At 36.2% G+C, this 16067-nt stretch overlaps 1 protein-coding gene across 1 annotated transcript in view; it reads right to left on the bottom strand.

The window, feature by feature from the left end:
• Nucleotides 1–4079: 4079 nt before the first annotated feature.
• LOC124631992 (protein amalgam-like) overlaps nucleotides 4080–16067 on the bottom strand; it is a 66439-nt gene continuing 54451 nt past the window's right edge. The window contains exons 4-10 of the mRNA XM_047166645.1: nucleotides 13508–13666; nucleotides 11600–11728; nucleotides 10205–10342; nucleotides 8164–8313; nucleotides 6943–7044; nucleotides 5700–5804; nucleotides 4080–5090 (exon numbers count right to left, since the gene is read on the bottom strand). Of these exons, the coding sequence (XP_047022601.1) occupies nucleotides 5071–5090; nucleotides 5700–5804; nucleotides 6943–7044; nucleotides 8164–8313; nucleotides 10205–10342; nucleotides 11600–11728; nucleotides 13508–13666 (803 nt within the window). The 3' untranslated portion in view covers nucleotides 4080–5070. The remainder of the gene's footprint in view (nucleotides 5091–5699; nucleotides 5805–6942; nucleotides 7045–8163; nucleotides 8314–10204; nucleotides 10343–11599; nucleotides 11729–13507; nucleotides 13667–16067) is intronic.

Below are 16067 nucleotides of genomic sequence, written 5' to 3'. Positions count from 1 at the left end.
TCTGGTGAAGCACAAAGTCATTGCAAAGGTAGAACACCCCAAGAATTTTGTAAGCAACTTAGTTATTGTAGAGAAAAAGGATGGTTCTTTAAGAATATGTCTAGATCCCAAAGATTTAAACAAGGTTTTACTGAGAGAGTATCATTTAATTCCTACATTAGAAGAAATTGTATCCAAGTTATGTAACAAAAAGTATTTCTCAGTTCTAGATCTTTCCGATGGATTTTATAATATTAAGTTAACTGAAGATTCTTCTGACTATTGTTGTTTTAACAGCCCGTATGGCTGTTTTAAATTTCTGCGTTTGCCTTTTGGTCTATCTATTGCACCTGAAATTTTTCAAAAATATAGTGAATCAGCCTTTGGTGACATACCTGGAGTAGTAGTTTACTGTGATGATTTATTAATATGTGGGGAGAATGAACGCGAGCATGATGATATTTTAAACAAAGTCTTTCAAAGAGCGAAAGAACATAATGTTCGTTTTAATAGTGATAAATTTCAGTATAAACTTAAGGAGGTTAAATATTTTGGTCATATTTTCTCTGAAAATGGCATGAAAATTGACCCTGAACGAGTGAATGCCATTGTTAATATGAAAACTCCAAAGAATAAAAAGGAATTACAAATATTCCTTGGTATGGTCAATTACTTGCGAAAATTTATTCCTAACATGGCTAATGTTGCATCATGCCTACAGCAATTATTAAAAAAAGATACTGATTGGTTATGGACTGTTGTCCATGATAATGTTTTTGCTAATATTAAGAAAATGCTTACACAAGCCCCAGTTTTACAAAATTTCAATAATAACCTGCCCATAGTAATTCAGTGTGATGCATCTCAAGAAGGTCTTGGATGCTGTCTTTTACAAAACAACAAACCTGTCTCATTTGCTTCAAGAAGCTTAACTTCTGCGGAAAGGAATTTCTCTCAAATTGAAAAAGAACTTTTAAGTATAGTCTGGGCTACAAAGAAATTTCACTATTATATTTATGGCCGTAAGGTCACTGTTTACAATGACCATAAACCATTAGAAAGCCTTTTAAAAAAACATTTGCATGAAATCCCATCTCCTAGATTACAGAGACTGAAACTTAAATTATTAAAATATAATATTGAGTTCAAGTACCTACAAGGTAAATTTTTGTACATTGCTGACCTTTTATCTAGATCTTATCAAAAATGTGAAAATATAGATGAAACATATATGCATGAGGTTATACACTGTATTGGTTTATCTAAAAATTTAGAATGTACTGATGAACAGAAAAAGCAATTGACAGAAGCAAGTTCTGATGATAGTGAATTATTAAAATTAAGAGAATTTATTAAAAATGGTTGGCCCACAACCAAACATATAACAGATAATTTGCAAAGCTATTATAAGTTAAGAGGAGAACTCACACTAGATAATGAATTAGTGTTTTATAGAGACCGTTTAATTGTTCCTAAAGGGTTAAGACTGTCTGTTATATCTAGTTTACACGAAGGTCACATTGGTACAAATAAAATGAAACGACTTGCTCGACAATTGTATTATTGGCCGTACATAGACAATCATATTGAGGAATTTGTAAAGAAATGTTATCCTTGTCAAATGTATCAAAACAATAATGTTAAGGAACCATTACTGCCTCATTGTATTCCTGATCTACCCTTCTCTAAATTAGGTATAGATATTATGGACTTCAAAAACAAAGCATATCTAGTTATTTATGATTATTTTTCTAAGTGGTTGGATATTAAGTATGTCACTAGTAAATCAGCAAAATGTGTTATTAATGTTCTCATTGATGTTTTTTCTAACTTTGGAATCCCAAGTGAAATAGTGGCGGATCATGTGCCTTTTGATTCCAGGGAATGTAGACAATTTGCCTTGGACTGGGGATTCAAATTTACTTTTTCAAGCCCTAGATATCCCCAATCAAACGGTCTAGCTGAACGAGCAGTTCAAATTGCTAAAAAAATGTTATTAAAATGTTATGAGGATAAAACTGATTATAGATTAGCTTTATTAATGTATAGAGCGTCACCAGTAGCTGATACCAACTTAACACCTAGTGAACTATTAATGAACAGAAATCTACGAACTAAAAGAATTGTACCTGCACAGTATCTGAAACCAAAAGGTTATGAAAATAAGTTGTATCATTTTGACAAATCTATGATTAGAAATATGAAAAACTACAATAAAACAAGTAAAGAAGATGGATCAAAATTGCCCCACGTCCTATAACAATGTGACGTATCTCAAAAAAAAGATAAAAATCTTTAAAAAAATATGGCATACTCTCTAATTTATTTTTTTTACACCTTCATATGAAAAAAATGCTTTAAAAATTGTTCAGGCGCCGTTATGAAAACATCGTTCATAGGACTATTTATGGACTATTTTACTAAATTATTTTTTTGTTTGATAGGGTATACCTCACAGGTGGTCCCATAATCGTCAGGTCAGGATCTGATGATGGAAACCCTGAGAAATCCAGGGCAACTTTTGAAAGTTGTAGCCATGCGCAGGATAAAAACTTGACTATAAGGTGTATGTCTTATAACACTATGCAACAGTATAGATTTGGAGCTGACCTGATGATGGAGACGAAAGAAGGTCGAGGGAACTCGACAACCGAATATGTAAACTACCTCCTGTTTGTGCTTATATTGTTTGTATTGAATAGACCTTTGCAACAGTGAAGGTTTGAAGCTGATTTGATGATGGAGACCAGATAAGGGCGAGGGAACTTGACAGCTGAATATGTGAACTACCTCGTGTTTGCGCTTATATTATTCGTATTGATGAGAACTTTCCACTTATGCGGATAGTGACAATTGTGCTTGTCACTGAAAATCCAAAAAAAAACTTTTTACAATAAAATAAAACCGACTCCCAAAATCACTGAAAAGTAAAAAAAAAACTATTCTTAGGAGCATCGGCCTAGAAGTCGGTGGGAAAATAAACTTAGGTACGTCCATTAGACACCGACTTCTGAGGTAGTTCACATATTTTATTGTCGAGTTCCCTCGACCTTCTCTGGTCTCCATCATCGGGTCAGCTCCAAACCTTCACTGTTGCAAAGGTCTATTCAATACAAACAATATAAGCCCTAACACGAAGTAGTTTACATATTCGGTTGTCGAGTTCCCTCGACCTTCTTTCGTCTCCATCATCAGGTCAGCTCCAAATCTTCACTGTTGCATAGTGTTATAAGACATACACCTTATAGTCAAGTTTTTATCCTGCGCATGGCTACAACTTTCAAAAGTTGCCCTGGATTTCTCAGGGTTCCCATCATCAGATCCTGACCTGACGATTATGGGACCACCTGTGAGGTATACCCTATCAAACAAAAAAATAATTTAGTAAAATAGTCCATAAATAGTCCTATGAACGATGTTTTCATAACAGCGCCTGAACAATTTTTAAAGCATTTTTTTCATATGAAGGTGTAAAAAAAATAAATTAGAGAGTATGCCATATTTTTTTAAATATTTTTATCTTTTTTTTGAGATACGTCACATTGTTATAGGACGTGGGGCAATTTTGTATGGATTGTGATCCATCTTCTTTAAGAACGAATTTTATGTTAATCAAAATGTTTGGTTTAAAAAGGATGTAAATGATAAGTTGTGGTTACCTGGAGTTATTGTAAAATCACATGGATTCAGATCTTATGATATAGTAGATAAGAAAAACAATGTAAAATATACCAGAACCTCCTTTCACATTAGACCTGCATAGGCTTTGTGCTTCAGTGGGGAAGGCTCACCGCGGTTGGTTGAATGGGCAGTTTCAAAGGATTGGATAAGATTGGTACTGTTTAGAAATCCAAATAAATTGTAAAAAAAAACTTGTTTTTAAAGGGGGATGATGTAGCGGAGTGTATCCAAACATAAAATTGACATTTGACACTGACATTGACATTTATTAAATATTTCATTAAACACTTCCGCCTCCACCAACCCTCTTTCTCTCTGGTCAGCGCACGCCTGCACGGCCATATCGTCCTCTGCGTATCTTATATTAAATTAGTAATAAGTACAATTAAGTGGATTGTAATAATAAAATAAACAACATAAAAACGTCAATACTATTTTATTGTTCGACCTCGTTACAATATTCACCTTTACACTAGTTTAACATAATATTGATTTCAGCTCAGCACATCAAAGTTTCCATTTGCAAAATTAATTGTACGTATTCAAATTGAAATCATTGAAACAAACTAAATGTTGATGAAATGGTTTTTGTTAGAAACGAGTCGAACATCACAATATGATAACATCAGACGCACTAACAATGATTTATTCATAATAGTGTCCTATAAATTGATATGACTATCTTCGTGCAAAATTATTTACAGCTTCTATACGACCTTAAAATATATACATTAAATGATACAAAATTGTGTTCAGCAGTCGTTGTTACATTACAGTTTATAATTTACAAGTCAAATGTTTTTATCGTCTCAAATTAATTTATGCTGAAATGCTGCGTATATACTGATATAAGGTAACATCAAAATTATACGACCCTGGTTCTTGTTCATACCTGGTTTCACACTGACGATTCCTGTTTGAAACTAGCTGATTTTATTCGTTTTTGCCAAATTGCTGTATATGCGTATGAACGAATCTATAGTAACAAAATTCAGCGAGACCCATGTCATTTGTCTGAAGCCCCGAAAGTGTCGTGCACCTAATTGCTTTAGAAAAACCGAGCATATAAGGGTTGAAAATATTAGGGGGTAGAAGTTGATTCACTAGTCTATAACATGCTGATAAACTAGAAAAAGTTCTGCTCTGAACGCTTTCTTTTCATATCAGTGTACAAACGCAAAATTAGTGCAATTAGTTTTTACTATTGCGACACCCTGGCTTTTCCGTTGCCTTACATCAGTATACACACAGCACGTGTGATAACAACCTCATGTTTACTTATACGTTTGTGCAGTGTCACGCCAACAGTAGGACTGCGAGCAGTACCAGCGCTCCCGGCGCGGCGGCGCGCGCGGCGTCGTGCAGCGGCGGCCAGCCCTCCGCCCACGGCCCACGCGCACCGGCCGGAGGTCACATTGTCGTCACCATTTCTAGGGGGAAAGGGGGCTTTAAGTGAAGTCATCATTATCCTTATGTCAGGAGGATGATGACTTAGTGCAGTATTGAGTAACATTTTCAATTTTGTCATCTTCGTAGATAGATAGATAGATAGATAAAACATTTATTCAGACAAACAAAAAGACACCACAAAGATACACAATAAGAAAAATAAAACAAAACAAGAAGTGGGTAGAAAGAGAAACATAAAATATGAAATACAATCAGAGATTAACGGCGCGCTGCAGTGTCTTACGTTTGCACCGAATGGGAGTCCAACTCAGCATGTGTCAGGTAGAATACCTGACGCTGGTATTCTGCTGGATCCCTAAAAATGACCTATTCCCAACTATATTGGGATCGGTTTGCGGTCTAGCCAAGTGTTACTTAGTACCATGGAGCCAACTTCTTATCTAACCTCCTTCAACCTCATTACGTTTGGTAAAACTGTTTGTCAGATTTTCAGGCTTCTGAATGTCCGTAACAACTGTCAAGGATATTCAAATTATGGCCAAGACCCATCATTTTATCGTGCCATTTCAAAGACGGAGAGCAAGATGGTCAACTAACTTTAACGACCCTAATGATCTAATAGTTCTTACCAAGATTCTGCATTTGGTGTTGGCTGAGCACAATGTAAGGATTGTCCAGACCAGGGTCTTCTAGCACCCCGCGGTGCAGCTGCTCCAAATGTCTCTCTGTATCATCTATCAAATAGAAACATTTACATATAAACATATATAAAATCCTTACTCATGTTATCAATATGAAAGTAACATAAATCCTTTTCTTTTTTTTTTCATATGTCCTTTTACACAGTCTATCTACCTACTTCTCTTCATTCTAACTCTCCTACTACGGGTCTGCTGGAAGAGATTTCGATTTAGAAATAAGCAGTACCTTTGTACTATTTCTATGCTATGTCTATTTCTTTTATATGTTCACTGTGTACATAAATTGTTAAATAAATAAATAAATATGCAGACACCAAGTTTAAACAAGTGTACCTGTGTGTGTGTAAGCTCAAAAAGTTATAATAACATATGAATAAGAGCCAAATATTATAACAGTGAAATTAACTATAACATGAAGAAGAAATGAACAGAAAGCGTTTCATTAAATAAACTATTAAAAGCTGTTTCTGTTTATCAGACCTAAATCCATAAATTACAAAAGTCGGTGAAAATGATTCAAAATTGCTTTATGAATGTTGTTAATGAATAAACAGTTAGACTTTGACTTGGAATTCTATTAAAGTCTTTAGCCGTTTGTCGTGAGTATCAGCTTCAAGCTAATTCGATTTGTTTTTGAACTAGCTTCAAAGCAAATTCATGTAGACTAGACTGTTAGAATAATGTGAGCTTTTAACTCGTTATCAAACATTTTAAGAATTAGGTTATCAATAGATTTACTTAAAAATAGAATGAATTCTGAGAAAATATTTAAGTTCGAACTTTTTATTAAATTTTATAAGATTCTTTTACAAACAAAGAAGCGTTCTTGAAATGTAAAAATAAAGTTCATCTTGACGATGAAAACTAAGAAAAAAATATACACTAGGTAATACAAAAGAAAGCAGTATTTATAGTTGTAGGTATTACAGTTGCCTTAAGAAAACTGGGCCTCAATTGCTTTAAGGTGAAAACATACTTGTGTGTCGTGGCGTGTCGTGACGCACCGGATCATTTCGCTGTCACACATTTAATACAAGTGTTGCGACACGACACGATATGTAGATATATTATGTCTTCAACCCTATTAATTGTTTCTGGCGCGTCACGACACGTAACGACACATAAGTATGTTAAAACCGTTTTACATAAATATTTAGTTGGTAAAACTTACAAGGTAACAGCGTAGTAGTTGGCGGCGGCAATGTAGTTGTTGTCGTAGTCGTCGTCGTAGTTGTGGTCGTGGTCGTGGTCGTCGTAGTTGTTGTTGTTAGTACTGACAGAAATATAACACGTTAGATTATTGACATTAAGGTGTAATTTAGTTACATATATATGGAGATGTCGAAATTCTACAAAAAAAAATAGTCACGCTCATTTATTATAACCAGGCGTTTTATTGCCATACCGCTATCATACAATTATTTTATGCTAAGTTCAAATAAGTGCTCAATTTCAATGTGCACTGAAATAAACACAACCTAGAGTAATCCTTCGAACATTAAAAAAACAACAGCCCAACAGAGGTATAAGCAAGATATTCCGGTACCAAAGCCAAGCTTAAATCGTAACTTAAAACTCGATTCAAGCTTACAATGCACAAATTCAAACTAAGTGAAGTACATTGGATCCCCTTAGTATCTCTCCTCTTTACTCTGTCTGCAGTTCTCGGAATAAGAGTTTTATCAAGGTAAAATGCGGACGTAAGTGCTGGGTGCTTTAAGATTTTTAATTGTGTTTTATGTAATAAATGTAGTAAAAGTTTTAAATCCTGTTCAAAGATTTGGATTTGTAAAAACCACTAACTATAGTTCGGCCATTCAGAGAATGCGTTCCTGACACGTCGCGATTGAACTGACGACGTAATAACATTCATTGATTATTGATATAATAATGTTGTTTTAATGCTCCTCAATTGTTAAAACGGTAAACAACCAGCAAAAATATTTTTATCGTAACTGCAACGCCATTGCAAAGTTACGTCGTCAGTTCAATCGCGACGTGTCAGGAACGCATTCTCTGAATGGCCGAACTATAGCTTCTGCCTTTATATCGACCAACTGTAGTACACATGCCTCTTCTCATATGTGTATGGAAGAAATTAACGCTAGGACCGTATCTTTAAAATATCATGTGTACTAAAATATTTCTTTTGTTAATAGCTGTCATCATGTTTAAATAAAGAATACAAATGTATAATTGGGCGAAATCATTTGAAGAGGCTCGTTTTATTAAATGTGATTGATGATATCAATCTACGATTTACACACACCAAGGAAGTAGTCTGGTAGAAAATTGTTCAACAACATTTTTTTTTGGATTATTCACAGACACAGCTAAATTACTTATTTCTTAATCTGAAATATGAAGAATTCGTTAATGCCATAATACTCACAATGTAGAAACAGTTCAGCCTGCGCCCTCCCCTGTGTGTTCTCCACATGACAGCGGTATGCGCCTGCGTCTTCCCGCGACATCTCCGTCACCATGAGGCTCACCGTGTGCCGGTAGCCGCGGGACGTCATGCTTAGTCTATGTTTAGTGCCTGGGAACAAATATAAAAACAGAAAACAATTAGGTAACATCCTATGGCCGTTTGTCCACCACCGCCGTCACCGGGAACGAGATGTCTAAAAGCAAGTTTCCATCGAGTATAAAACATCCAAACTTAAAATTATTGTTTCATTGAATATAATGACCGAAATATATAATATTTGTACAAAAAATATTTTCACAGTACCAACAATTTGAGGAGGCTTAAAATATATTTATAGTCTGTGGTAAACTTGCTATTGTTAGTATTCTGCGGTTGTCTCTTGTTTTTGTTTTTATTATTTGTTTGTTTGCCTCGGTTTTGCGGTACGTAATCCGTTTTGTATAACAAAAATATTATTTTGTGTAAATAAATCATGTTTTGTGTGTACTTCGATTACAAATTAATTTGAATGAATATAAATAAAATGATTTCGTGAAATATTATTGTTTTATATTGTAGTGTAAATTATGTTACCTATTTTATTTGTTATAAGCATTTAATATTACATAAAATACGTTACATAAATAACAAGAATCATTTTTTTTTTCTTATATGAAATAGAAGATTGTAAGATGAACATTAAGCTACGATAAAAAATCGTAACCAATTTCAAATGCTTCGGAATTTCTTAATCCAAAATTCATTCATCAAAAAAATTTAACCATAAAGCGCTTTCATAATAAAAGTATTTTCAGCTGACTCATAATTCTTGAGGAGAAAACTTTCAAACTGTGGAGCACTCATTAACTGATACATCAAAGAGTAATAAACTCGAATCTTAAATAATAATTGTAATTAAAAACTTTTTGAGCCAAATTTTATGTTTTGTGAAGGCATGATTGCTTAGAAGTCTGTCGTTTATTATCCTACAGGATAAAATAATTCCTTTATTTGTTGTCTTTGAGCAAGTTCGCAGTACAATACAAATATACTGGATTTAGTGACTCTTTTGAAGTTTCGTAAAGCCTAATTGAATGTTTCTTTGTCTAAGAGTTGTAGGACAATCCATTTTGTTTTGTATTTTGTAAGATTGGCTTTGCTGTCACGGCCTGCTTTCCTTTTACTGGTGTGCCTAGTATTCCCTTTGTAGTTTTTTCTTGGTTCAATTCACGGGGATTCTATTTCGAGAACACAAAAATCCGTCAATAGAAATCCACGTGGGTAGAGAGATTTTTGTACGTTGTTTCGGAATTTTCAGGTTTCCATCTATTTTATATAAATTGGTATCATTTGTGGTGAGTGCAGAATAAGCTACTATTACCCAAGACGATGTTCTAATAAAAATACTGACTTTTAATTTAGTTTGAAAGTGCTATTATGATCTAATTAAAAGTACGTATCCTTCCTCTGCAGCAGAAACTTAAGTAATTGTATCGTTAATGAGAACAAAAGATTGCAATTATAATAGAATGTTAGTTTTCTCTTGTTTTTATTATTACTATTTTACTTTTCTTTGTTTCGTTTTGTAACCGTTTCAGTTAAGCAATTTGTTTAAGTTAATGTAGTTGTGTGGTTAGAGTTTTGCTTCGGGCTAAGAGAGGGTTAGATATTGTTTCTTCTTGATTTACATTAAAAGAGATTCAAATAACGTTATCTTAGTTTATTCATTTTAAATATGACGGTGAAAGTACTGGAAAGTATATTAAAATCGCGATTTTTAAAAGAAGGTTTAAATTGAATTTTTATTTATTACTTTTTTAAATTACACGTTTATTGCTAGTCCTTTGTAGCTTATGGGGTACCTAAACTTACTGTTAACAAGCCGCTGCTCCCCATTGAGCGTCCAGTGCACTTGCGGCACGGGGAACGCTTCGGCGGTACACTGCAGGGTGACGGCGCTGCCTGATGGGGCCCTGATGGCGACCCTGCCTGAACATACTGATGGAACAGCTAAACTTACCGTTAACAAGCCGCTGTTCCCCATTGAGCGTCCAGTGCACTTGCGGCACGGGAAACGCTTCAGCGGTACACTGCAGGGTGACGGCGCTGCCTGATGGGGCCCTTATGGCGACCCTTCCTGCCCATACTGATGGGGCAACTGCGGAATGGAGAAGTACATTAGTTGATGATTTTGGAGCCATGTGGATGGTCAAGAAAAAGCAGGGCAATATCCGGTACCTATTTGTATGGCGTTAAAAAGTGTTAATGGAGTTCCTAGCGAGTTCTTTCTTAAAAGAGTCACTACTATATTTTCCGATATAATGGTAACATAAGCCAAGTTTTTTGTAAGGCATTTATTTCATGAGCCTATTTTTAAAAACTATCTACTTAAGTCTACTTTTAATTAAGGAGAAGTCAACATCTAGCCAATCTAGTTTTCTTAATGAAAATAATATAAAATGTTCAAAAACTAATTCCAAATTCAATATCTTTTAGTAACCCTCATCAAATGGGCAGTATCTCCAAAAGTTCTGTTATTAATGAACCACGGGCCGCGGACGCGGGTGTTTGAGAATATTACCAAGAAAGTTGTAACGCACGACCGACTATAATGGAAAACTGCCACTTCTGAAGAACATTATTTAATTGTGGATCAACTTACAATGAAGATCTTCTAAAAATTTAAAAATCCTTTTTCGTATTTTTTGAGAGTTGATCTTCTTTTCAAATATTTTTTTTTAGGTTTAACTCTGTTTTAAAAATGTATGCTATACATACAGCCTTGGCCAAAAGTATTGTTAAATTCCAGCAGGATAACGCGCCTTGCCACAAATCTGCCCGCACTTTGACTAACATGGTTTCGGGAAAATAGCATAGAGCTTCTTGACTGGCCTGCCCAGTCGCCAGATCTGAACCCCATAGAACATTTATGGGGTTTATTAAAGCGTCGAGTTAGGCGCCACACAATTAACAACAGAGAAGAATTGAAACGCTACCTGCGCCTAGAATGGAACGCGATTACTGCTGAAGACTGTAAAAATCTTGTTAGCTGTTTACCAAAAAGAATTTCTGCTGTAATTAAGGCAAAGGGTGGACCCACAAAATATTAATTTTCAATTAATAAATAGTAAATTACAAATAAAAAAAAACGTTTTGTTTTATTTCTATTTGATAGTGATACTCCGCATAAAACTGAAAGATGTCATGGGTGCTCAATACTTTTGGCCAAGGCTGTATACTGCGATCATTATCGAATTTCTTTTCAAGGCCATATTTTACAGAGCACGTTAAAATAACACTTCCCATCATTACTCAATCCGCTCCCACAATCTAGCTATCATCTTACACCTGACAACGCAAGGCCAACAGTAATTGTGGTAGCTATAAATAAAAGCATTAATTTGTGTCGCCTCACATATCACATTAATCTGGATCCTCTTGCTCACTGACGGCGGCACGCCATTCGTGGCGATACAGAGGTACGCGCCTGACAGCACTCGCTCGACGGCCGTCAGGTTTAACCAGGGCCCGCTCCATTTTGACACTGTGGAAGAAAACATTATTAGAAAACCCAATCTTCTAATAAACAAACTATAGATGCTAACGTTTTTATGTATGGATGTTTGTTCCATCTTTCTGCAAAAACTACTCAATGGAAACTTGGCAGTGTATAAGTATATGCTACAATTTTTCTATATAATTATGGTAATTAGTTCCCTCAGAATGCGGGTGGAAATATAAACATGGCAGAAAAGCCCAATAATTACAGACAACAAAATCAGAATAGAACTTAATGTGTCAACCATTCCGCTTGAAGATTCCTCTTATTTACTTTAAGTAAAAGTATAATTCCATTGTTTGTTGATTCACTCGTAAAATGACTTGGCAATTAATCTTCAGTCTAGACATTATTATGTTTAATTTTAATTTTGTTAAATTACTCATCTACTCCAAGTTATTTAGAATTCTCTTAACTACATCTAAATGAACGAATTTAAACAAAGACAGACTCCAATCGCTAAATAAATCAGCTTTATTGAAAAAGGCAAGAATTAGTTTTGATTGCGTAAAGACTTTGATTTCATAAATTTACTGATTGTAGAAAAAGTCTAATCATTTGTAAATAATGGGATAATCTTTTGTCTTTTGAAATGCTTCCTTGTAAGTCGTACTTTTTGTATGTCTTTTTGTGTCGGTTAACGAGGGCTGTGCCACTAAGCCGCCGTAAGCTCGTTGTACTCCCTCCCTCCTCCGCGATTTGATCGCTGATCTGCTGATACGGACCATTGTCTATCTTATTTGGAGAGAGTTATTTCCTCGTGTAGATCTCCGCATTAATGAGAGCGACGTTTGATATATTTCCTCCTCTTTTATTTGTCTTTGAGACGAAATACAAACGAACTCCTCGGACTGGCTGTTGTAAAATGTATTTTGAATTTAGAAGGCCGACGCTTTATAGTGTGTACTTCGGATTCAAAATTAACTTACTGTTTGTATCCTAAACCGTTGTCAAAGGACCAGTTCTTAGGTTTAAATGTACTTAATATGTACACAGGAAAGTAATTGAGCAAGTCCCACTCGAAATAGAAACAAGTTCTTCTTGCGACAATAATGAGTTAGGGATTTATTTAGAAGTTAGTTGCCGTTGCCAAAGGCCGGGCGATACTCGGCACAATTTTATAACAACGTCGTTTGAGCACACAATGCAAATAAGAGAGCTTACATTCAATTTATGGCCGCGGGCGCCAAAGTTTCCCTTTGTACACGAGTCCGTTCTGGCGGTGACTGCTGTGCATACTGTGACAGTTTTTGCACACTGTCGCTTCATAATGTTTGCGGTCTTCTGTGCGGTAGTGTGAATAACAGATAAAGGTTATTTCTGGCTTCAAGTTTATAAAACAATTGTTTGTACTCGTTGTTTCAACGGAATTAAGGGAATCTGCAAATTTTGCTTTTACTGCTCTGTTTATGCATACGACGCTGTTTGTACTGAAACCGTTTTGTCGAAAATCTGCAACATTGTCGGGCCGTTTTCTTGGAATTGCCTCTCCCCAATTATTTTTACGGTCAACAGTTGTTCGTGACGACGCGACGCGACGGGGGCGTAACGATGTGGTAATTGAAAAACGAAACTCCGCCGGAAGGTGAACTAGAAAACTAATTTTAGTTTTTGTTCTGATTCTATTTTGTGCCGAAATTAAAGTGGATTTTCTGAATTGAGTGTTCGCGCTAGCTTTTTAACTAGAAATTAAGTTGTCAGCCGAACAAGAAGTGGTTTGAATTTTTAACTGGTTTGGTATTTTTTGAATATTTTGTTTCTTACCCAGTGTTTGGTTATCAATCTTGAAATGCCTGGAGTCTTCTCTCCTCCAGGCTATGTTGGGTGGCGGCGTGCCAGAGGCGACGCACCGGAGCGCCGCGTTCTCGCCTTCTTTAACCAGCACCTCCCCACTGCTGGCGTCGTCATCGATGTCCGGAGGAACTGTTGGAATAAGTTACTATTTTAATTCATTTTTATATTGGCAGTGATTTTTAGGCAGTAATTTCGAAATTTTGTGTCATTATAACCTAGTCTTAAAAACCAGAAGCAGGTTTGTTTAACGAGGAAATTACAAGAAATAGTTTAAACATGAAAATCAACTAAGATTAGTCAAGAACGCGGCAAAATCTTATTCTGTCAAACTATAACATGTCTTGTTACAATGACGTTCGAAAAAAGAATCCTCCAAGCATAGATGAACGGCTGAATGGCGAGATGTCTATGGTCGCTCGTCTCTGCTGCCCTCTTTGTAACTATATACTGGCAGCTAACACGGCCTCTCCTGACACCCTGACGTCCTCGGCAGGATCTGGGTGAGCCTGGTTGAGTCTCGGAACACCTGCACATGCAATAAGCGAGTTGGACCTGGCTCAATTTCGTCATATTTAAATCTCGATTGGTTATCGTGCTCGTCATCGTTTTTCTGAACAATGACACTTTCAGAATAAAAATTATTCGAGGACTTACAAACCTCAAACAAAGTACTAATCCATTTAAAGAAAGAAAAATAAATAACATCAACTTTAAATCAAATAACAGGTACAAAATTAATAACAGAACACTGGTATACCACCCAGCGACTCGAAAATAAATAACGTCAACTTTAAATCAATTAACAGATTCAAAATTAATAACAGAACACTGGTATACCACCCAGTGTAAGTGTGTCGAGTGTAAGGCTGAAACATATTAGTTGTACACATATAAACACACAACATACAAAGAAATCATGTAAATTATTAACCTGGTTTGGAGTGTAAAGCTGAAACATATTAGTTGTAAGAAGAAATACGATTACTTTTACTTATTAGTTAAACCGTGGGTGCAAGCGTGCACTCAAGCGCAAGAAATATGTTATCAAGAACAAATACTCGAACTATACGGAAGTCATAGTCAAATCAAGTCATAGTCAAGCCAGGGGTCAAAATATACGGAAGTCATGGTCAAGGCAAGTCATAGTCAAGCCAGTTGTTCAGACTTTACGGAAGCCATAAGCCAGGGGCTCAGACTATACGGAAGCCATAAGCCAGGGGCTCAGACTATACGGAAGCCATAAGCCAGGGGCTCAGACTATACGGAAGCCATAAGCCAGAGGCTCAGACTATACGGAAGCCATAAGCCAGAGGCTCAGACTATTCGGAAGCCATAAGCCATGGGCTCAGACCATACAGAAGCCATAAGCCAGAGGCTCAGACTATTCGGAAGGCATAAGCCAACAGAACCAGCAGGAGCACCAGCACAGCAGCGCTCGTGCCGCGACCAGGAGCACCGGCAGAGCAGCGCTCGTGCCGCAATCAGCAGCACCAGCACAGAAGCGCTTGGGCCACGACACGGCCGTTACACATTCTCGTGTATAAGTCTGCGAACAAGCACTTACGACATACATTTCGTTCGGCCACTTCTGACCTTCAAAATCTTTCGTCAAATCTGGAAAGCTTTTCGCTCTCAAAGAAATAAATTCAAGGCATAACTTTGAAACTATGTCTCAGAAATATCATTATTACTAATCATGTGTCAGCAACGCTGAAAACACAACTACAGTTGCGGTTTGATAAGTTACGTGTAGTTAACTTCACTTCAGCTTTTGCTACACAGAATACTCATAGTTGACAATACCAATGGTTGGTACATTATTACACATTTTTCCACTAAATACAGCTAAGAGCATAATTACTTCCGATGTGTAATCAAAACAATAGAACAGATCACCTGACCTCAAAGCATGATATGCCAGGTCTACTATCCACTGGCTTTCATTACCGGAGTATGCCAAACGAGATACTGGCCGTCAGCACTCCGTACAGCATGCAAAACTTGTACAGCAGCACAGCACCCGGGGAGCCTGAAGTGTCACAGCTTACTATGTCAAATGACACAGCACCTGGAGCGCTTACACCATCACCTCACATGGCTTAGGCTTATCCTTAATACCTGTAGTCAAAAGACAATCAAGCAAGCATCTGGCTAAGGTAACCAAACGTTCAATTGACAGACTCTCAAGCATTGTCATGTTACAGATTTGAACATTAGTTAACATCAAAAATTAATGCACCCAAATTACATAATCAGTAAAAGAAAATAAAAACTAAGGTCTGTAAACAGACTTTCAATTTGTAAAATGTGATTTACGTCATAGCCTCCCATTCAACAGGGTTTACTTGTTGTTTGTATCCCTTTCTTGAGCTCTCCAGGCCTTCGAGGGCAAAAATCTCAAGCCTGATGCACAATTTGAACTATTCTACTTCAATTAAAAACAAATTGAGTAAGTCAAAATCAAAACAGTGTGCATTTATATCACAAGAGCAGTAAACTTATATTTTTGTGTAGGCACTTGTTGAAACTC

The sequence above is a fragment of the Helicoverpa zea genome, chromosome 7, assembly GCF_022581195.2.
Source record: "Helicoverpa zea isolate HzStark_Cry1AcR chromosome 7, ilHelZeax1.1, whole genome shotgun sequence".
Classification (NCBI taxonomy): Eukaryota; Metazoa; Arthropoda; class Insecta; order Lepidoptera; family Noctuidae; genus Helicoverpa; species Helicoverpa zea.
The sequence above is the reverse complement of the archived record's forward strand: the minus strand, read 5'-3'. Positions and strand labels throughout refer to the sequence as shown.